Here is a 19919-nt window from a genome sequence, read left to right as displayed (position 1 = left end):
GTGCTGCCCTGTGCTCACGCTCTGCTGAAGATGCTGGGAGCAGGTAACTGCGGCTCTCCGGGCGCTGTGGGGCGGCGGAGGGGGGTGAATCCCCCTCTTGTCCCAGCTGGAAGGGGGCCCGGCCGCTCGCTCCCAGGGGAGATGCTGAGGACCCTTGGTCCCGCTCCAGGCCAGCACATGACAAGAGCTGGCGCGGTGCTGGGGCTGCCGCAGGAACTCGCGTTTATTCGAGGAAAAATTGTGCTCCGAACGGGAGGAGGCAGATCACTGTGGGAACAACTCCAGCTGCCGGTGACACCTCAAAAAACACAGCTGGGAGCAGCGACCAAAAACTGTTCAGGAGGGGCGCCTCGCTCGGCCGGTGCCCCCTGTGCTCTCCCTCCTCCTCACAGGGTGCCAGCCCCGCTCTGCGGGGCTCGTGTGGGATGGGGCCGCCCTGAGGGGATGGGGACGGGGATGGGGACGGGGGGACGCGGAGGCCCCGAAATGGCGGAGCAGGCCCCGGTCCTCCCCCCCGCTGGGGTCGCTGCAGCGGGCGGCGGGGGTCGCTCCCTCCGGGCCGGGCCCGCCGCCGCCTCCCCCTGGCGGCCGCTCGGGGCCCCGTCTCGCCGCGGCGGCGGCTATAAAGGGCCGCCCGCCGCCCGCCGCCGCCTCTTTGCTCGCCGGGGCCGCAGCGCGTGAGTGGGGTCGGGCCCGGCGCCGACCGGGGAGGGGGCGGGGGGGGGGCGCGGGGCGAGCGCGGCTGCGGCCCGGTCCCGGTCCCGGCGCGGAGCCCCCCCGGGGCTGCTGCCCCGCGCGGAGCGGCCTGCGCTGTGGTGCAACGTCCGTGAGCCTAGCGGGGACGGTTTGAGTGCAGGAGGTTGGTTCCTATAAAGGTATCTTTGGGAAACAGTTGGTGATTATATATATATATAATATGTGTATAATATATATATTTTTTTCTAAAACCCCAGCAAACCCAATAGAACCAGCTCCGGGCTGGGGAGCGGGGGCTTGTTCTGTGAGGCTGCCCCGTCTCTGGTGGGACTCGGTGCGGGGCCTGGCCCCCCCCCCCCCGGACCCCTTTAGTGAGGCTTTTAAGTTGGGTTCTGTATTTCTCCCCCCACCCCGTTTAAATATTTACCGAAAGCTTTACTTAAAGAAACCCCAGAATAACCCCCGCGGCTGCCGGGAGCACGTGCGGGGACGATGAACGCGGCGGCGGCGGCCAGCAGCTACCCGATGGCGTCGCTCTACGTGGGCGACCTGCACCCCGATGTCACCGAGGCCATGCTCTACGAGAAGTTCAGCCCTGCCGGGCCTGTGCTCTCCATCCGGGTCTGCAGGGACATGATCACCCGCCGCTCCCTCGGGTACGCCTACGTCAACTTCCAGCAGCCCGCCGACGGTAAGTGACACGTAGGGCCACAGCCACGGCCGCCGCCTTCACTTTTCCTCACTCTTTCCCATTAACGCACCCTGCTGTTCGTGTGTTCTGCCGTGTAGCTCCCACCAGTGTTGCAGTTACGGGATAAGTTAGTGCTTGGGGAGTTCAAATATTTTTTATTGCTTGGTGTCTCCAAAATACTTCGCAAATGCACATCTCGGTGACATCTCTGGTTAATAGAACTGTTTCTCTGTTACTGAAATTAAACTTTCGAGACTTGGGTTTATTGCAGTGCATATAAGAGGATAATCTCTACCATGTGCCTCTGTTCTGGTGTAGGTTTAGGCTATTTACGTGGGACTTCATGCAGTCAGTCCTGGCAATAAAATGTGAAAGTAATCAGCCCTGGTCAGATGTTCAGTTTGACTGAGCCTCTGGCTGTCTACCCACTATGACTTAATACTGGAGAGATCTGATGGACTCTGTGTTGCTGTATTTGTGGAAGCACCCGGATGGGTCTTCCAGTCTGAAGTGATATTCCTGTATTAATGGGAAAGAAGATGCATTGTGCAGTGTGTGAAAACCTCTGTCTCATCTACAGAATCCATGTTGGTTTGCTCTGGTCAGATTCTTTCTTAATACTTTAATTTGGGACCTGCTCAAGTAGGTATTCCAGCACTATAGCAGCAGAAATGTGAAAGAAGGGACAGAAAAGGTCATTTTGGAGCAAGTCTTTTCTGGAAGAAAAGTGGGTCAGCGTTTTCTGCCCTCATTTTTAGAGCATTTGCTTGTTGACTGGTGCAGGTTTACTGCTGTGTGCTGTGATTTAGCAGTGTCTATATATAGGCATCTATAGGATAGATAAGGTGCACTCTTCCCTTTAATTCAGCATCAATTCATAAAAGCACAGACTTCAACAGCAGGTGAACTCTCCTGTAGGTTCCAGCTGGTCGTCCTGTTCTACAGTTTTGCAAAGAGCAGCCAGCAGTCTGTTACGCAGGGTAAGAAATAGACTTTGGATCAAAGTCTTCGTAATGTGTAGAAAACCAGTTTTGTCACAAAACTGTGCTCCTGCAAGCAAGTAGAGCCTGTGGGATTTTGCTCTTGGCTGGAATATGGAGTATGATTTTATGTAATCTGGTTGTGACTGTGTGCCATCCTCGCTTCCATCCTCTTCCCTGATTCAGAGTGCCTTCTGCACATCCTTTCCTTGGGATACTGACTGATATGACTGAGCTTTTCTGATTTTTTCTCTTGCCAGGCTGATTGAAAACAAAAAACAAAACTGTCCGCAACTCAGTGCATAAGAACTCATTCATAGAACTCTCTACATTGCTTTTATGCAGGTTAAGCTCTGTATTTGTCTCGAAACTTCCCAGCAGGAAGGAAAGAACCTGAGAGCCTGTACATATGCCTCTCTCCTGTTCAGGTGAACCTGTCTGCTCTGGCTCCGTCTTATAAAACAAGCTTGGTATGTTTGTGCTGTGCAAGCAAGGGTACAGTAACCCAGGCTTACCTGCCTTTGTCTAGGCTATGATTTCTTTTTTTTTTGCAGGATAAGAGGAGAAACTAACAGGAAGCAAAAATAGATCCATGAAGGAACTCAGAAATATCAGGCTGTGTGTGTGAAAGCGTATAAAGTTCTCTTCCTTAAAGCAGAGAAGACCTGTATAACGTAGGTGTAGGTATGATGTTAAAAGGGAAGAGTGGCTAGTTAGAAATGCTCGCTTTAGCAAGAAGTTGTTCTCCTCGTACAAACATGAAGACAGCTGGCCTTCCCGTGTATTTCAAAGTAATCTTTAGTGGTAATAGATAGGCAGGAATTCGGAGGGACGTTGTGTCATTCTGGACTCCTGGTGAGGCAGCAGACATTTTAGGAAGTCCCAGTACTTCAAGTGATACTTTGACAGAGTAACTGGTGTCCTGTTACTGGTGGGTCTTACAAGGTCAAGCGACTTAAACCTAATCTTTGAGTTAATATTGCGAAGGAGAAACAGACAAACTCTCCTGCCTTTGTGAAGTGATCTCTTCTGGAAAAACTCCTAACTTGCCTGGCAAACTGCAGCATGTTACGAGTAAAAGGCAGTTGCTGTACTAAACGTAATGCAGCAGAACATGAACAGATCGTGTTGGGAAGGTGAGCGTGGTGGTGGTGTGTTGAGGTCTATCTGAAACCAAGACTTGGCTGTGAAAAATACAATCTTTACAACCACATCCCTGCCTATGGCAGGGGGGTTGGAAGTAGATGATCTTTAAGGTCCCTTCCAACCTAAGGCATTTTATGAATCTTTATTGTCAAATGCAGGAATTTTGGCTTTTGTTTTCACCGTAGCAGTACCCAGTACTGTCTGTGTGAAGGCTCTCGGAGAATAGGAGGAATCTGTATTTTCTTCTAGGGATGCATAAGCAAAAATGCATTTGGACGTCATTTTACTCAGCCTACAAAAAGATAGGCGGTGTTCTGTAGCACTGCAGGGAACTCTTCTGATTTATGGGTGATTGTTAAGCTACTATAAAATATCCTGCTATAAAATATAAAGTAATCAGGAAGATTTGTGCACTGGAAACTTCTAGGGAAGTTCTTGTGGGCATGCTGTTAGTATGTTCGAAATGGTAGTAGATATTAAAGGAGTTGATATGGTAGCTTGCGTTTCACTGGCATTTTTTGAACGTTTTGTAAATCTGAGGATTTACCACATCTTAATCTTTTTGTGGGAAATAGGACTCTGCCTTTACTGACTAGAGAAACCAAACTGTGGCCATAAAGTCAGGTAGCAGCCAGAACTCCCCGGTAAAGTGGGACCACTGTCACGTCCTGAACATCCCGTGTTTCCAGAACTCCTGTATCCAAATTGGCTAAGAGCTTACATTTTTCTTTGTTTTTCTTGGCTAATGGAGTGATACTTTACCCTGGAAGGGGTTACTCTTTGGACATGCATTGTCTAGCTGGTGTAGTCTGCTGCAGAGACGTTATTTTTAGTGAAAATGAGCTCTGCTGCCTTTGATTGCAGTTCTGTGGTGTAGTAGCCAGTGAATGCTGAGTACTGATTCTGTCATACTCCAATAGGCAGATGAAGGAAATGCTTCAAAGTTCTGGGTAGTTCAGGCTCAGCCATGGTTGTTAATATTTATTTTTTTGACTGTAAAGGGAAAGAAACTCATTTTATTTGGAAGAAAAGCTGAATTTCCTTTCTCATGTGTTCCTCATGCAATTTAATTGCATTCCAGGGTTTCATAACATTGACAGTTATGACATGACAACTCTGATAATGAAGCAGAGAAACTTCAGTGTGGCTGTAGAGATAAGCTGTTCTGCAAGTACAGAGAAAACAGCGTGTTTCCCAAGTCAAGAACGAACCCAGAGCTGGGATTAGAGAATTGTCTCTAAAAACGAAAGGCGTAGAAGAGTGTAGATAAACTTGTTGCCTCTCTTCTTCCTTCAAGGAGAGAACAGCATAAGGAAGACCTGGATAATATGAATACAGGTGTGCAGTTAAAAGGGAAAAGTGGTTATGTACATGCTTCATTGCTGACAGCATTTTCTTCTAACTCTGCTGTCAAGGGGTTAAAAGAAATGGGGATCAAGTCTGTTCTGTGCAAAACCTCGCTAGTTTTAAGTGGCTAAATTTGCCCTGTTATTGTTGTCAGGTCTTTCTTAGTTAGTGACAGAAGCAAGAGCCTGGAGGCCTGCAGAGCAGCTGTCGTTGCAGGATAAAACTCCCTGTGCAGAGTTTCTGATGGGTGAATCCTGGTGTACGTGTGGTTATGCTTTGTGCTGCTCAGCCACAGCAGCCTTGGCTCTTGAGGAGCCTGTAAGTGAGAATGATTGCTTTGAGGCCTAAGGCAAACTGCAAGGGGTGATCGTATGTATTCCCTGTCCAAAAGGCGCTTGAAGAAGAATGGAAAGAGTCTGAAAGGGGTTAAAAGTGTGTGCAATGTTGTGTGAGTTGCAGTTGAGCCTGCTGGAAGGATGACAGGAACCTGTGGGAGAGAAATAGATACAGGAACTGAAGTGGGTGAAGATTTGCTGCTTAAGTAGAGGAAAATGAGAAGGTGTTCAGATGAAGGAAGTGAACTGGGTGTGTTTAGTCTGAGTCACTCGCATCGTTCTGCTGATCCTTCATGGCTTTTCTCAGGTACTGGTGTGATGTGATTGCATTTCTACCTGGGGGTATGGCAGGCCTCCTTCAGATCAGGAAATCTCGCCAGGGCTTCCTTACAGCACTGCTCACAAGAAGCATGTGTGTGTTTCAAGCAGAGTGTGACAATACCATGGAGTACTTGCAAGCTGCTGAAAGAGTGGTGTAGTAGTGCCTGCTGGTGCGCACTTAGGAAGCTTGAGAGAAGCGGGAGTAAGTTCCTAATTAGTCTATATAGTTCATAACTAGTCTGTGTAGTTCATAACTGGCCTATATCTCAGTACCTGCTGCAGAACGGTTCCCTCTGGTTGCTCGCCACTGCTTCACCTGCCTGTCACCTTTCAGCAGGAGCTCTCTTTCTGCTGCAAATGGTATTTATGACTAGTTTGTGCCCTTGCCAACGCATGCTTCTGGAGGACCTCTGTGCTATAAATAAACACTGCCGAATTTGACAAGCCGGACCAAGTCGCCTGCTGAAGTGCCTACTGGGAGTGGGCTGCGGGAAGAACCGGAGGGTTGCATTGATTCAGAGTAGCAGCTGAGGAATCATTTCAGCATGGCAGTTAATTGAATCGAATACCTTTGACTAGCTAATAGAGCTAGTAGAGTCCTAGCAAGTATAGTTTTATTCCTAAAATGATTTCTATTTTTTTTTTTGCAAGCCTGACTACTTCAGGAGTGAGGCCCAGCAGAACTTGTTTCCTAGTTGGGGTTGTGTGTGAAGGGCTGGGGAAAACAGCAGTGGCACCACTTCAGCTTGAAAAGCAACACCAGAAAGATATTTTTGAAGCATGCGGAAAAACTCCTAAAACTTCCATGCAGTAGTTCAAACTGATCCTGGGGTAGGGAGTGCAGGAGACTTCTGCAGGCAGTGACCCGTTGGGGTTCCTGGTGGTGGCTCTGTGAAACGCTGCACAGTTGCTCTGCTTGCACTAGCAAAGTATCACACAAAAGCAGGTGTTCAACTTGGTGTTTTCCTGGAATTTGTTGCTCCTGAAATCTAATTGGCAAGTATCATAGGGTGAAGGTGGCATGGAAGAACTGAGCCGAGCAAATCTGGGAAATGGGTTCTGCCCTGTTAATATTCCTGAATTTTTAATGCATATTCTTCTCTCTCCCTGCCTCATGCTGGGAACTGACAGTCTTTCATTCTCTGCCCACTCCATGCTGGGAGTGTTTCCTTGCACAGAAGAGTCCCAAGCATTTGAATTTTATGAACAAGATCCTAATGAGTGTACGTAATGATCCTTTTAATATATCAGTAGGTAGCAGAAATAGAATTGTGGAGGGGGGCCAGTTCAGTGTGGGTTAGAATGGCAGCAGTGGGGTTTTAGAATTTATCTGTACACTTCCATACTCATCACGTAGGCTATGTGGACTTCTTTTACAGTGTTTTGTCCATTCTTACTCACTTTCAGATTGAGCAAATGGGGAATCATTTTTTGGCCATGTAGGCTGTAGGGACTGACTCATGTTGTTCCCAGCCAGCCATGTGTTCATGTGCATTTTCTGTCCCTGACCTGATAGAGAGATGATCCTTTTCTCTTAATAGAAACAAGCATGGGTAGATGAGAGCTCATGAAAAGCAAACAAGCCAGTTGGTCATTTTTGCTGCTTCTTTTTTTCCCAGGGTTTTCTGTATTTCCTTTCCTTATTTTGGGTGCATACATTTACCTTTATGATAATGAAGAATATAACTAATGAATGAAGCCCAGGCATTTTGGCATTCATTTCTACATGACTTAAAAGACTACTGTCATGTCAGTTCGGAACAGTTTATTAAGCCTGTTATAGTCACTGTACATTTTTATGTACATGTTGCAAAGCCTTCCCTTGAAACATCAAGTTAAAAACAAACGAAACAAACCCTAGTCATTGGAATTGGTGGCCCCAAACGTCTCCATGAGCTGACTATAATTCAGAGAAAACCATCTCTCACAGGATGGAAACCTTTATTCTTTAACAATCCAGAGAAACCTGTTCTTGACTTCTCTTGCAGCTGAGCGTGCTCTAGACACCATGAATTTTGATGTGATCAAAGGAAAACCCATTCGCATCATGTGGTCTCAGAGGGACCCCTCCTTGAGGAAGTCAGGGGTTGGGAATGTCTTCATTAAGAACCTGGACAAATCCATTGATAACAAGGCACTTTATGACACATTCTCAGCGTTTGGGAATATTTTGTCCTGCAAGGTGAGATGTGGTTACTTTGTCCAATTCTGCTGTATTGGTGACGTGTTCAGACACATCCAGTGTAGGAAGCGGAAGGGACACCTTTAGCCAAGTGAGGAGTGATGCCTCTGGAAGGCAGAGCTGACCAAAGGGTCAGGGATAGCTCGAGTTATGTCAGGCTCGGTCATGAGATGCACCAGTCTGAAACACAGATGTTCTGCTTGCTTTGACCCTTGGCAGTAACCTGTTTTCACATGCTGGCATCACGTCCTATGACAAAGTATGTGTTCAGAGATCTGAGTTTGGTTTCCCTCCACATGTCTAGGTGGTGTGTGATGAGAATGGCTCTAAGGGCTACGCATTTGTGCACTTTGAGACCCAGGATGCTGCAGATAGAGCCATCGAGAAGATGAACGGCATGCTGCTAAACGACCGCAAAGTGTGAGTGTCACAGCCAGCAGCAGCAGCGATCGCATGAACCGTGATGCATCTCGGTATTAACAGGGACACACAAGGCACTGGTTCTCCTGGCCCGAGCCTTGGCCTGCTACCTCTCCACTACAGGGCTGGTGAGTGACCCTGCCCAAGCCATGGCCTGCTCCCCCTCCATTACAGGGCTGGTGGGTTCTCCTAACCAAGCCTTGACTTGCTGCCTCTCTGCTAGTGGGCTGGGTGGGTTTCTGTGGCCAGTGCTCTCTCCACTGCAGAGCTGGGTGGGCATCACAGGCTGCTTCTCTCTGCAATAGGACAGGTGATTTTTCTGGTTGGTCTGCGGCCCGTTTGTCCTTCTGTTCTCCTGGCACCCTTTCTTCTCCCCATTTCCAACTCCTACCACAAACTCATTTTTTTTTTTTCCTCACTGCAAATCACACATTGCTTTTCCATTCCTGAAAACAAGTCGCTTATTGTAACTTTCATTATTTCCTACAGATTTGTTGGGAGATTCAAGTCTCGCAAAGAGCGGGAGGCTGAGCTGGGAGCCAAGGCAAAGGAGTTCACCAATGTTTATATTAAAAACTTTGGGGATGACATGGATGATGAAAGACTAAAGGAGCTCTTCAGCAAATACGGTAAATACAGAAGCACTTTTAATGAAGCTGTGAATTTCATGACCAATGCTCATTTAACAGTGCTGCTACCATCTGCGTAGCTCTGCCTGGGTCACTTCGAGGCTGATGAATAAGAATTAACATGTGTGTGGTAGTTGGGTCAAATGCTGGACGGGAGGCAGAGGCTAGCTAGCAGATAAGTAAGAGAAGAAGGGTAGGGCTATTATGTGGAGTTTAATAGTCTAGACAGTGTCTTATGTGATATTTTACTAACCCTGTCCCTTGGTAACAGGTAAGACTCTGAGTGTTAAAGTGATGACAGACCCCACTGGAAAATCCAAAGGCTTTGGCTTTGTAAGCTTTGAAAAGCATGAGGATGCTAACAAGGTATGACCAACTGTTGTTAATGCTGCTTGGGTGTCTTTAGAGAAGAGCTTAATTGCCTCACCACAGAAACCTGTTGAGACAAAATTCTGTCTTGGATGTAATCTTCTGGATGTGGAGACTAGAAACTGCACTTTAATACCTTGATATTCAGGAATAAGCTGGCATTTCTCGGTTTACTAGGTGCACACAGAATACAGTGGTATAACAGTAATTGTTGAAGAAATATTACAATAGAGGGCTTAAAGAGTGGGTGTTCTCGGAGAGTTCTTATCCAAGCAGTATGCTTGTTAAAAATCGGCCCTAACTGCAAGAAGGGTGGGGATAAATTCACAAGTTGCTGTTGTTAGTCTAGTACTTACGGTGGGGTTGTCAGCATGGTCTCTCCTGATAACTTCAGTTTATCTTTAATTAGTCTGTGTTACACAGGAACAATGTAAAGGTGCTATGGCAAGATTGGTTTATTGGCTAACAAGCAGGGAGATACAAAGTGAGCTTCGGGCAGCCAGGTTCTTAACAGGATCAGCTGCTGTCTTGTTTTAGCAGTTGACAGTTTTCTTTGAACCCTCTGTCCAGGCAGTAGAAGAAATGAATGGGAAGGATATCAATGGGAAAATGGTGTTTGTAGGGCGAGCACAGAAGAAGGTTGAGCGCCAGGCAGAGCTGAAACGGAAGTTTGAACAGCTAAAACAAGAGAGAATCAGCCGGTACCAGGTGAATAATCTGTCTCTTTTCTGAATTTAAGCACTGTTTGCAATTTACTGGCAGACTGAAAAGGAACTGACAGAGTAGTCATTGTCCTGTAAAATATCCTGGGAGTTAAAGTTTAAAGGTGACTCTGGTATTTGGGGGTGAAGGAGACATCTGTGCATAGTCCTGTCAGTGGCAGCGTTCAGGTGGATGTGAGAAGTCACACAGCCTCCCCCATTTTCCAATGGGGATACCTCAAAGGATGGAAAGAGACAGCCTGACTGTGCTGTTGTCTCTAATTTATGGCAATATTGTCATGTCAGAGGTTGCATCTGAATCTTTCCTGCTCCTTGCAATATAGTGCTGGACTGGGGACACATGATGCAACAGAAAAGCAGAGGAAATCCAGACGGGCTCCCTTTCACCGCAGTGGGACTTGTCTCTACACCTTTGCAACATTTTTTGCCCTTGGGTTTGGTGGTGCAAAAGGAACATTATACTAAATTAAGAGGTTTTTAAACAAATGACGCCTTTAACAGATGGATGCCAACAGTCAGTGTGCTCAAAATTCTCTTCATTACTATAGGTGTCTTATTGTTCTCTACCTTCCAGGGAGTTAACCTGTACATTAAAAACCTAGACGACACTATAGATGATGAAAAACTGAGGAAGGAGTTCTCACCTTTTGGATCAATAACAAGTGCCAAGGTATTTGGAGTTCTTGGATTTTTAAGGCTGAAGAAGGAACTGTTATCTGATGTGGGATTGAAGGGCTGTTTGTTTATCCCTGGGTCGTTGCAGTCAGAGGAGTATATGGAATAGTAAATCCACAGATTTCCTTGTCACAGCGGGATTTTACTGATAACTTGTTGTATTCCCTCCTGAAATGAAAGGGGTGGGAGATGGCAAGCATGCTCATTTGAGGTGACTCCCGATAAGCATCAGATGGCATTTCTCTACCTGTGTTTAGAGGCTGCACCTGATCTTTCCCATTCCTTGCTGCTCAGTGTGGGCCTGGGGACACATGGTGCTTACAGAAAAGCTGAGTAAATCCAGACAGGTGATCTTTCATTGAGTACTTGTCTCTACACCTCTGCAACACCTACCTTCCTGAGATACGACGTTTCTCTAGGATGGAAAATACAGATTCTTATGCTGTTCTTGGTAATGTTACTCCACTAGCAATTAATCTTTACTGCAGGTGATGCTGGAAGATGGACGGAGCAAAGGGTTTGGCTTTGTCTGCTTTTCCTCTCCAGAGGAAGCTACAAAAGCTGTGACAGAGATGAATGGACGAATTGTGGGCTCAAAGCCATTGTATGTTGCACTTGCACAAAGGAAAGAAGAGCGAAAGGCCCATCTAACTAATCAGTACATGCAGCGCATTGCTGGGATGAGGGCCTTGCCTGCCAACACAATCATTAATCAGTTCCAGCCTGCTGCTGGGGGGTATTTCATGCCTGCTGTGCCCCAGGTAAGCTGAGTTAAGTTAGTACGGTGTTACGAATCTTTAACCTGGCTTGGACCTTTGATGGTTCAGCTGCAGTCATCCCACTGAGCCTTTCTTATGCATGTAAGCAAGCAACTCCTAATGAGGAGTGTAGTCGGTGGAGTTAATTCTGTGACTTCCCAGCTGCCTGCTGTCTTAATGTGAATTGAGTGAGTCCTGGGAACAACTGCCAAAACACGTTGTAAACAATGTGTGTTGTTCACTTCTGCACTCTAAACTTGTGTGGTCTCCCTCCAGGCCCAGAGCAGACCTACTTACTATGCACCCAACCAAATGACGCAGATGAGACCTAACCCACGCTGGCAGCAAGGAGGACGACCTCAAGGTGAGCATTCTGGAAGCAGCGCTTTGGTTGTATGACCCTCTTGGTTGTACTTCACAACAAGAACAATGCATGCTTTCCTTTCTGTGCACAACCCCCACCTGCTTCCTGTAGCTGACTGTCCTGACTCGCCAGTCAGTTCTGTTTTGAGGATTTCCCCGTATTTCTTCCATTAGGCTTCCAGGGAATGCCAAATGCCATGCGCCAGTCTGGACCACGGCCAGCACTGCGCCATCTGGCCCCTGCTGCCAATGCCCCGGCCTCTCGTGGCCTCCCTGCCGCTGCCCAGCGAGTTGGTAAGGTGCCTGCCTCCCCGGCTCGTCCCCTCAGCTGTGGGGGATGCTGTTGAGACTCGACTTTTACTTCCAGAAATGGTTGTCAGATACGGATAACCAAAGGCCACCTGGAGCAAGGGGCAGAGACAGCACCTGAATCTTTCCTATTCCTTGCTGTGCAGTGCAGGTCTGGGGACAGTTGGTGCTACAGCACAGCAGAGGAAATCCAGATGGGTTGCTTTTCCACTTGCTTGGAGCTCATCTCTACAACTCTGCAACATTTGCCACTCAAAATAAGGCTCCACAGGTTATGAATATTGTTTTCAGAGTAGAGCATCCAAATTTACTTATTCTAAGGAATAACTAGAAAATATCTTGAATGCAGGATGTGGAATCTGGTCTAGTTTTAGGGAGAACTGCCCTTTCCTGAAGTATCTAAGTGCATTTTGGAGGCCAGTTTCTAAAGTGGTGTAATTAGACTGTACAGTTCAGGGCTTGAATTCAGCAGTTAATAGCAGGCACCCCAACTTGCTTGCTGCATATTGCTCTGGGTGTTTCTAATCCTGTTCTCTTCCCTTGCAGGTGTTGCCACTGCAGCACAGAACTTAGCTCCTCGTCCACCTGTAGCTGCCCCTGCTCCCAGAGCGGTTCCTCCTTATAAATACGCCTCAAGTGTCCGCAGCCCGCACCCAGCCGTACAGCCTTTGCAGGTAACACAAGGATCTATGTCATGAAGTCCCTGAAGTAACTGCAGGCCAACAGATTTTACATGCAACTGAAGTGTTTTTACAGAAATGTCAAGCTACTTGTATAACCCAGACAGGCAACAGAAGTTGGAATTTAAAACCTGGCAGTTGTACCTTTGCCAGGGACAACTTAGTTGATTTATCTGTCTCATCCTAGTAAGCCACTTTTTACTCAGATATGCTGTAAGGTATTTTTCTTGGTTCTGTGCTTCTCAGCTTTGCTCCTTCATTTTATCAACTTTGATACCTTAATGAGAATTTGGCTTTGAAGGCAGTTAGCCTTTCCCATACTCCACTGCATTGTACAGAAAGTGGGCGTGGATGTTTTTTTCTCGATTGTGATATGTCTCTCCGTGTTTGGTAAAGTTTTTGTAATATATTTACAGTGCTCATGTGTGACGAGTTCTTGAGATCAGAATTTGAAGCATGTTTAAGACCTAAGGGCAACTTTTCTGTTTGTGAAATGAAGTCTGCTGTCAGCTTGACATTGTTTTTTAGAAGGAGGGGCTGTATTATTTTGTCTCTAAATGTGAAACAATCAGCATAGCATCTATTTTTGAATCCTTGTGTCTGCTCTTCTACAGGCACCTCAGCCCGCAGTCCACGTTCAGGGACAGGAACCACTAACAGCCTCCATGCTAGCTGCTGCCCCTCCTCAGGAGCAGAAACAGATGCTGGGTAAGTGAAACTCTGGTTCTTACAGATTGCATTGTACTTGGGAAAGCTCCTTGGGTTTCACCAGCAACTTTTTAATTGAACTGCTGTCTGAACTCCTTTTTTTCTAGGAGAACGTTTGTTCCCTCTGATTCAAGCTATGCACCCCAGTCTTGCAGGGAAGATCACAGGAATGCTGCTAGAGATTGACAACTCAGAGCTGCTGCACATGCTAGAGTCTCCAGAGTCCCTCCGGTCAAAGGTAAGTTGGCCTCTTGTCTTTAGGGCAGATGGTGGGACCCTTTGGTCAAAAGAAGTTTCACAAGGTAACTTGTCTCCCTTAGGTGGAGGAGGCTGTTGCAGTGTTGCAGGCTCACCAAGCCAAGAAAGAAGCTGCCCAGAAGGTGGGTGTGGTTGCTGCTACCTCTTAAACTGGGAAGACTGGTGAGTGTCTCAGTCCTCACTTAAATTGAAAGCTTCCAGAATCAGGGTAAATAAAGCATGATCGTTAGTAAATGCATCTGGTCTGGGAGGCCTGTGTAGGTCTGGGTGCAGAACTTGTCTGATCTTAGTCCATTCTTCAAAAAAGACTAAAGTAGCTTCTTGCAACAGAATCCTTACTGTAGAAGCTTTAGGAGTATTCTGCAGAAATCTCATTTTAATTAAGCATCAGAAAGATGTTGCATAAGCCCCTGAAATGTTCCTAGCAGTTGACATGTCATGGAAGGATAATGTATTGAAATGAGGCTTGTGAATTGCTAATCCAGAAAATGAGACAAGATTTTCTAGTGACTTCAAGGCTAAGTAGACTGTTAATGCCCATTTCTTATCCTGACAATCACCTGCATATTGTATATAAAGTGCTAGTGTAAGGAATGTCACTTCCTTGCACAGGTCTGTCCAAACAAATGCTGTCTCCCGTGTTTGGAGCTGGCTCGTTTAACTTCTGAATAAGGTTTTTATTCAAAATAGCTCTTACTTTTGCTGATGTGTTTCTCTGTGGGTTTGTCTGGAGTTGCTACGAACATCTGAAGCACTTTCTGTGAAGCTGTTGTGGTCAGCTGTCACAACTCAAAATGGTGATGGTTGATGGGTTTTATATTTTTACCTGTAAATTTCTCAGTGGGTCTGGTGACTGGCTTCTCTACAAAGAATGTGAGTTTCTTAATGGATGATCAGAAATGGATATTATCTATGACTTACCAGCTTCTGGACATTGCAAATTATATTAGTCCTTATGGCTTATCTGGAATGAGCTGTGCTTTGTGTAGATAATGTCGTCTTTTGCCTGTAGGACGCAAGAAGCCAAATAGCCCCTTCCTAGACATCAGCTCAAGATGTTTGAAGATTCTTCACCGTCCTGCAGATCTCAATGCATCATATCATAGTTATATTGCATTTTGTAAATTAATCTTTAAAATCTTATTTAAAAAGTCAGTTCCCCAAAGCTCTAGATTTCCAAAACCAGAAATGGATTTGCAAGCTTTTCCTTTGTGGTCAGAACAGTTGTCCTTTGCCTTTTCTAAGCCAGGACACTGAAGATTTCTGATCGAAAGTATTTTGTGGTTTTGGTTTTAACTGAACAATCCAGTTTGGAAAGTCTGGAAAGCACTTAACAATAAAGGAATAAAAACTTTCACTGTGTTGTCATATTTTCCTTAGATTTGGTTAATAAATAATAATGTAGATTAATAAAATTAAATGAGAAGACCATTGTCATGTAATGGATGCATTAAAATTATGATCTGAGTTACTTGGCTTGTTAATGGGGCAAGTGCTGTTTTCAAGCAGCTGTTAAAATCATGCCGCGGGTTATTATGTTGGGTTTGATGAAAATAACATGAAAATAACCCAGTGGGGCGCTAATGCGAGGCCTCAGGTGTTCTTCAAGTGGAGCCGAAGCGCTTGGGTGCCTCCTCCGTGCATGCAGACGAGGCAGCGCTTTGCTGGTCTGGGTGTTTTACACTTTTGGCTGGATGCGCTCAGCGCACGTCTCCTCTCATTCTATCTGGAGAGGGGAGAAAACCCGGGCCGGGGCCGCTCCGGGCGCCCGCTGCCGGCCCCGGGGCGGCCCCGCTCGGGAAATGGCCGCGGCCGCCCCTCGCCGAGGGCGGAGCTGCCGCAAGGTTCCGGGGCGGTGCGGGGAAAATGGCGGCCACCAAGCGGGTCCTGTACGTGGGTGCGTGGGGCCGTGTGGGGGCTGTTTGGGGCCGTGTGTGCGGGGCTGTTTGGGGCCGTGGGGGCCCTGTGCGGGGTCGTAGGGACCGGGGGGGCCGTGGGGGCGTCTCGGCGCTAACGCGGTGCCGGCCGCAGGCGGGCTGGCGGAGGAGGTGGACGAGAAGGTGCTGCACGCCGCCTTCATCCCCTTCGGCGACATCACCGACATCCAGATCCCGCTGGACTACGAGACCGGTGCGTGCCGGGCCCCGGGGCTCCCGGGGGCGTCCCGCAGGCTGCGCGGCCGCCCCCTGACCGCTTTGTGTCCGCAGAGAAGCACCGGGGGTTCGCCTTCGTGGAGTTCGAGCTGGCGGAGGTGAGAGGGGGCGGCAGAGCCTGGGGCCACGTCCTTCTGCCGCGGTGTCCGGGGCTGGGTGCTGCCATGGCAGGCCCAGGGGTCCCCGTCTGCCCCCCGTGGCTCCCGCGTTTACCTTGGGCCAAGGCATGGCCGCTGCCGGCTGTGCCATCCCCAGGGCCTGGCCGCACCGTGTGGGTTTCTTCTTGGTGGGTGCCATGCAGTGCCGCTCCTTTGCGGTCTCATAATCTGCCCAGGGCCTGCTCCACAAGGTCTTTCCTCCTCTCCCGAATACTGGCGTAACTGGGCAAGGGTCTTACACAAAGCAGGTGCGATGGGTTGGTCAGGGAGAAGACTCCCTCAAGTACTTCCAGACCCTGCCTCAGATACGGCCCCTGCAAGGTCCATCAGTTCTCACAGCCTGGGGCATACGGGGCTTAGGAAACCAGCCCTTTGGCAATGTTCTGCAGGGGCACGTGTGTGCTGAGGCTTTCCTTTAGAGGGAGAGAAGAAGTGGCTGTAACGATTCCCTTCCGCTCTTCCCGCAGGATGCTGCAGCAGCCATCGACAACATGGTACGGAGCCTGCTCCCGCACCGCCCGGTGTTGCTCTCCCCGCGGCTGGCAGAGCCCGGGGCAGCTCTCTGCAGACGTGAGCTGGGTGATGCTCCAGGCGTGGGCCCTGCACGCTGTGGGTCAGGCTCCCTGCTGCTCTGGATCAGGCCCAGCGCCATCATGCCCTTCCCTGCTCCACCACTGCCTGCGGTCTCGGTGTAGATCCCAAGCTGTGGGGCCCTCGCTCCAATGCTTAGACCAGGGATAGAAAGCAAGCGGTTTTGTTCTGGCTTCTGCAGGGATTTGGGGACCCTGGTGAGTTTTTACCTTGTGGTGGGCTTTGTTCTGCTTTTGTCCTCTGCAGAATGAGTCTGAGCTCTTCGGCAGGACAATTCGTGTGAACTTGGCCAAGCCAATGCGAATTAAAGAAGGATCATCCAGGCCGGGTGAGTTGGTGCCCTGGAAAGGAGAAATCCCCAGGGACATTCAGAGTCTGGTGTATCAGCCTTTCTGCTTTCCCAGTGCTCTGCCTCCCATCCGGGCATTGCAGCAGGCTGAGCAGCATCCCGATAACCGAAAATATCCCCTGGTCCCTCGGGCAGATGCGCTCTTGGCTGTGCTTCCAGCTGCCCTCACACTCTCTAACAGAGCACACGAAATGCATGCACACATGCCGGGCAGGATTACCGGCACGTCTGGTCACATCCGAAATGTGCAGGGGGCCCAGGCTGTGCCCAGCAATGCCTGCGTGGGCTGGTCGGCTTGCCATGGCTGGAGGAATTGCTGGCTCTGTCCCTTATTTCCCTATGTGGCGGGGTACCCGCACACTGTCCTGGAGTCAGCTGTGCCAGCCGCGTGCTCCTGTGCCCTGGCTGCGATCCCACTGCTGCCAGAGCCACACCAAGCCCTGACCTGCACGTCGTGCGTGGCCGTGGGCTTTGTCACCCTGCACCAACTATTTCCTCGTCTGTCACAGTCTGGTCAGATGACGAATGGCTGAAGAAGTTCTCTGGGAAGACTCTGGAGGAGAACACAGAGGAAGGAGGAGCGGAGGCACCTAAACAAGAGGCGCAGGAGGTAGGAGGAATGGCTGGAGCCGTCTGTGCCCTCTGTGTGCCACGGGTCTGGGGAATCACCACACAGGGACCTCCAGGTCCTTGCAGCCGCCAGAAGTGGGAGCCAAGAGCAAGTGGCGGCCCCAGGCAGCCCCTGTGTTCCCAAAAACCTTACACAGGTTTCTGACCGGCCCTGCAGCAGCCCCTAGGGGCCTGGGGCCAACGCCTGCTGCCTGTGTTGCCTCCGGGGAGTTTTAGAGCTAGTGCTGCCTGCACCATTGCTGCCGGCCGGGGATGCGGGGCTGGGCTGGCCGTCGGGTGGCAGAGCAGAGGAGCAGCACCACCACTTGTCTTTTGGTTCCCTACCCAGGGTGAGCCTCCTGCAAAGAAGGCCCGGGCCAACCCCCAGGTTTACATGGACATCAAGATCGGGAACAAACCCGCCGGGCGACTCCAGATCCTCCTGCGCTCTGACGTGGTGCCCATGACCGTAGGTGAGGAGCGGGTCGGCTGCTCGGGTGCAGGGGCTGTGGTGCTGTGCTCACCTCTGCCTCTGGTCCCGAACAGAAAATTTCCGCTGCCTCTGTACCCACGAGAAAGGCTTCGGCTTCAAGGGGAGCAGCTTCCACCGCATCATCCCCCAGTTCATGTGCCAGGCTGGAGACTTCACCAACCACAACGGCACTGGAGGCAAATCCATCTACGGGAAGAAGTTCGATGATGAAAACTTCATTCTCAAGCACACGGGGCCGGGTAAGGCCAGCTCGTCCTGGCTGTGCAGTGAAGGTCTGCGTTGGCCAAACGCCTCTGCCGCGGCCAGGCTGTTGTCTGCCTCTGGCGTTCAGCAGGCAGAAGTGCAGCGCTCTCTTTCTGTCCATGCACCGTTAATTTCCACTGTGGTATCGTGGAGAGTTTCAAAGCTGCTTTCCTGTTGGATTTTAGAGGAGGGATGTCACAGTGCAACTACAAGCATTAGACAAGTAGTAAAAAGCAAGCAGGCTTATCTCCGTACAAACAGCTTTCCTAGTGCCACAACTGAAAAGAGATTAATGCGCTCTACCACTTTCCTCCTTTGATGCTTGCAGGTGTTTCTTTCTTGGCATGATCTGTTTCCACCAGTTTGTGGAGATTAGTATTCAGAGACCCTCTTAAAACTGACAGGGTTTTGCAGGGCCTGGGAATGGGTTTTGGTTAAGTATTGGCTCACATGCAGAGCGTGTTGCTCCCACCCTGGCTGTAACGTTCTGCTTTCTGATCGCAGGGTTGCTGTCGATGGCAAACTCTGGCCCAAACACCAACGGCTCCCAGTTCTTCATCACGTGTGATAAAACAGACTGGCTGGATGGGAAGCACGTGGTGTTCGGCGAGGTGACGGAGGGCATGGATGTGGTGCGGCAGATCGAGGTTGGTGCCGCAGCGGGATCGTGCCTACTCCCTGCCTGCAGCCTCGCGCCTGAATTCCCATTAATTCCTGTTCTCCTCCTGAAGGCTCAGGGCACCAAGGACGGGAAGCCGAAGCAGAAGGTGATCATCTCCGACTGCGGGGAGTGCGTGTGACCCCGGCACTTTGGGGAGTGCTGCTTCTGCGCTTCTGCCCAACTTCCCCTGCGAGGCTCAGCGCCAAGTGCCTGTGGACGGCGCTGCGGGGAGCTGCCGAGAGCAACGCGCCCGCCCCGGGTGAATTGCCCCCCACGGCGCTCCCCATGGGGCAAGGTCGGCCTGCCATCAGCTTTGTGAAGACTTTCTATTTGACAGAAATAAAAGCTAGTTTTAAAAATTCTGAGGACCTGCCCCAGCTGTTGAATTCTCACTGTGTGAGGATGTGCTTTGCTTTTGAAATGTTTGCACTCATCTTCTCGAAGCTGGTGCCTAAATCCAAGCTGCAGGGCAGGCTGCCGGGGCGAGAAGAGCGGAGCCGATCCCATTGCTGCTGCGTTCGGAGCCAGGATCAGAACCTGGCAGCCTGCCCCCACATCGGCAGGGGGAGACGAGTCCCTGCTGCAGCCCGGCCCCATGGCCAGCACCGTCCCATCCTGGGGGCATTTCTTAGAGTGGGAGAACAAGGACTGGAAAAGAAGCACCAGGAAGGGGGTGATTTGTTCTTATTTTGGTGCACCGTCCTCAGAGGGTTTTTCATTAGGTATATTGGGCTTTCTCTTTTTTTTTTTTCTTTGCGTGTGGCTAAACCAGGTACATTATTTGTTTTTTCTGATGCAAAGTCCCTCAGGTACCTGAGCTGAGAAATAGGCCAGGCCATTTCATTTGGAAGACAGCAAATAAATAACCATGAAAATAGTGGCGTGTGACTGTGGTCCCCTTGCGAGCCCGCGGGAAGCGGCCGCCAACCCAGGCAGGGAGACACATCCTGGCCCCAGCCCGCATCTCAGCACCTCCGCGGGGCTTCGTTTCAAGCAAATAGGTACAATTTTAGCTGATCGTGAGTATTTTTTCATTGCGAAATCCTGTCTGCAGAACAGAGCACTGCTGTGCC

General features: G+C 49.4%; 2 protein-coding genes and 3 non-coding genes across 9 annotated transcripts; all 5 read left to right on the top strand.

Moving 5' to 3' along the window:
* Window positions 1-545: 545 nt before the first annotated feature.
* Window positions 546-14946, top strand: PABPC4 (poly(A) binding protein cytoplasmic 4). 5 transcript variants are annotated; one of them, XM_066982429.1, is made up of 16 exons: window positions 547-677; window positions 1142-1387; window positions 7505-7698; window positions 8003-8118; window positions 8608-8747; window positions 9019-9113; window positions 9687-9824; window positions 10413-10508; window positions 11002-11274; window positions 11548-11635; window positions 11809-11928; window positions 12490-12617; window positions 13238-13331; window positions 13439-13569; window positions 13652-13711; window positions 14602-14946. In XM_066982429.1, the coding sequence occupies exons 2-16, from the start codon at window positions 1189-1191 to the stop codon at window positions 14629-14631; spliced, it is 1902 nt and encodes a 633-aa protein (XP_066838530.1). In that variant the 5' UTR covers window positions 547-677; window positions 1142-1188; the 3' UTR covers window positions 14632-14946. The 5 variants fall into 5 exon arrangements, with proteins under 5 accessions (XP_066838533.1, XP_066838532.1, XP_066838530.1 ...); XM_048049551.2 differs by having other exon boundaries at window positions 13652-13751; XM_066982430.1 differs by lacking the exon at window positions 547-677 and adding an exon at window positions 743-859.
* Window positions 10129-10261, top strand: LOC125180316 (small nucleolar RNA SNORA55). The gene has a single exon (XR_007158688.1). It is a non-coding gene; the product is annotated as a small nucleolar RNA SNORA55 (small nucleolar RNA).
* On the top strand, window positions 10776-10904 carry LOC125180317 (small nucleolar RNA SNORA55). The gene has a single exon (XR_007158689.1). It is a non-coding gene; the product is annotated as a small nucleolar RNA SNORA55 (small nucleolar RNA).
* Window positions 12057-12190, top strand: LOC125180315 (small nucleolar RNA SNORA55). The gene has a single exon (XR_007158687.1). It is a non-coding gene; the product is annotated as a small nucleolar RNA SNORA55 (small nucleolar RNA).
* A 402-nt stretch (window positions 14947-15348) lies between the features above and the next one.
* On the top strand, window positions 15349-19206 carry PPIE (peptidylprolyl isomerase E). Its single transcript, XM_048049554.2, has 10 exons — window positions 15349-15486; window positions 15621-15719; window positions 15797-15840; window positions 16368-16394; window positions 16738-16819; window positions 17350-17450; window positions 17799-17922; window positions 17996-18181; window positions 18690-18832; window positions 18917-19206. The coding sequence occupies exons 1-10, from the start codon at window positions 15456-15458 to the stop codon at window positions 18983-18985; spliced, it is 906 nt and encodes a 301-aa protein (XP_047905511.1). The 5' UTR covers window positions 15349-15455; the 3' UTR covers window positions 18986-19206.
* The last annotated feature ends 713 nt before the right edge of the window (window positions 19207-19919 follow it).

The sequence above is a fragment of the Anser cygnoides genome, chromosome 24, assembly GCF_040182565.1.
Source record: "Anser cygnoides isolate HZ-2024a breed goose chromosome 24, Taihu_goose_T2T_genome, whole genome shotgun sequence".
Classification (NCBI taxonomy): domain Eukaryota; kingdom Metazoa; phylum Chordata; class Aves; order Anseriformes; family Anatidae; genus Anser; species Anser cygnoides.
The sequence above is the reverse complement of the archived record's forward strand: the minus strand, read 5'-3'. Positions and strand labels throughout refer to the sequence as shown.

Coding starts and splice junctions, on each gene's coding strand:
- PABPC4 (XM_066982429.1), top strand. CDS start 1,189: ATGAACGCGGCGGCGGCGGCCAGCAGCTACCCGATGGCGTCGCTCTAC. Junction 9,114..9,686: donor AGCATGAGGATGCTAACAAG/GTATGACCAACT, acceptor CCCTCTGTCCAG/GCAGTAGAAGAAATGAATGG. Junction 13,332..13,438: donor GGAGCAGAAACAGATGCTGG/GTAAGTGAAACT, acceptor CTTTTTTTCTAG/GAGAACGTTTGTTCCCTCTG.
- PPIE (XM_048049554.2), top strand. CDS start 15,456: ATGGCGGCCACCAAGCGGGTCCTGTACGTGG. Junction 15,487..15,620: donor CAAGCGGGTCCTGTACGTGG/GTGCGTGGGGCC, acceptor TGCCGGCCGCAG/GCGGGCTGGCGGAGGAGGTG. Junction 16,395..16,737: donor CAGCAGCCATCGACAACATG/GTACGGAGCCTG, acceptor TGTCCTCTGCAG/AATGAGTCTGAGCTCTTCGG.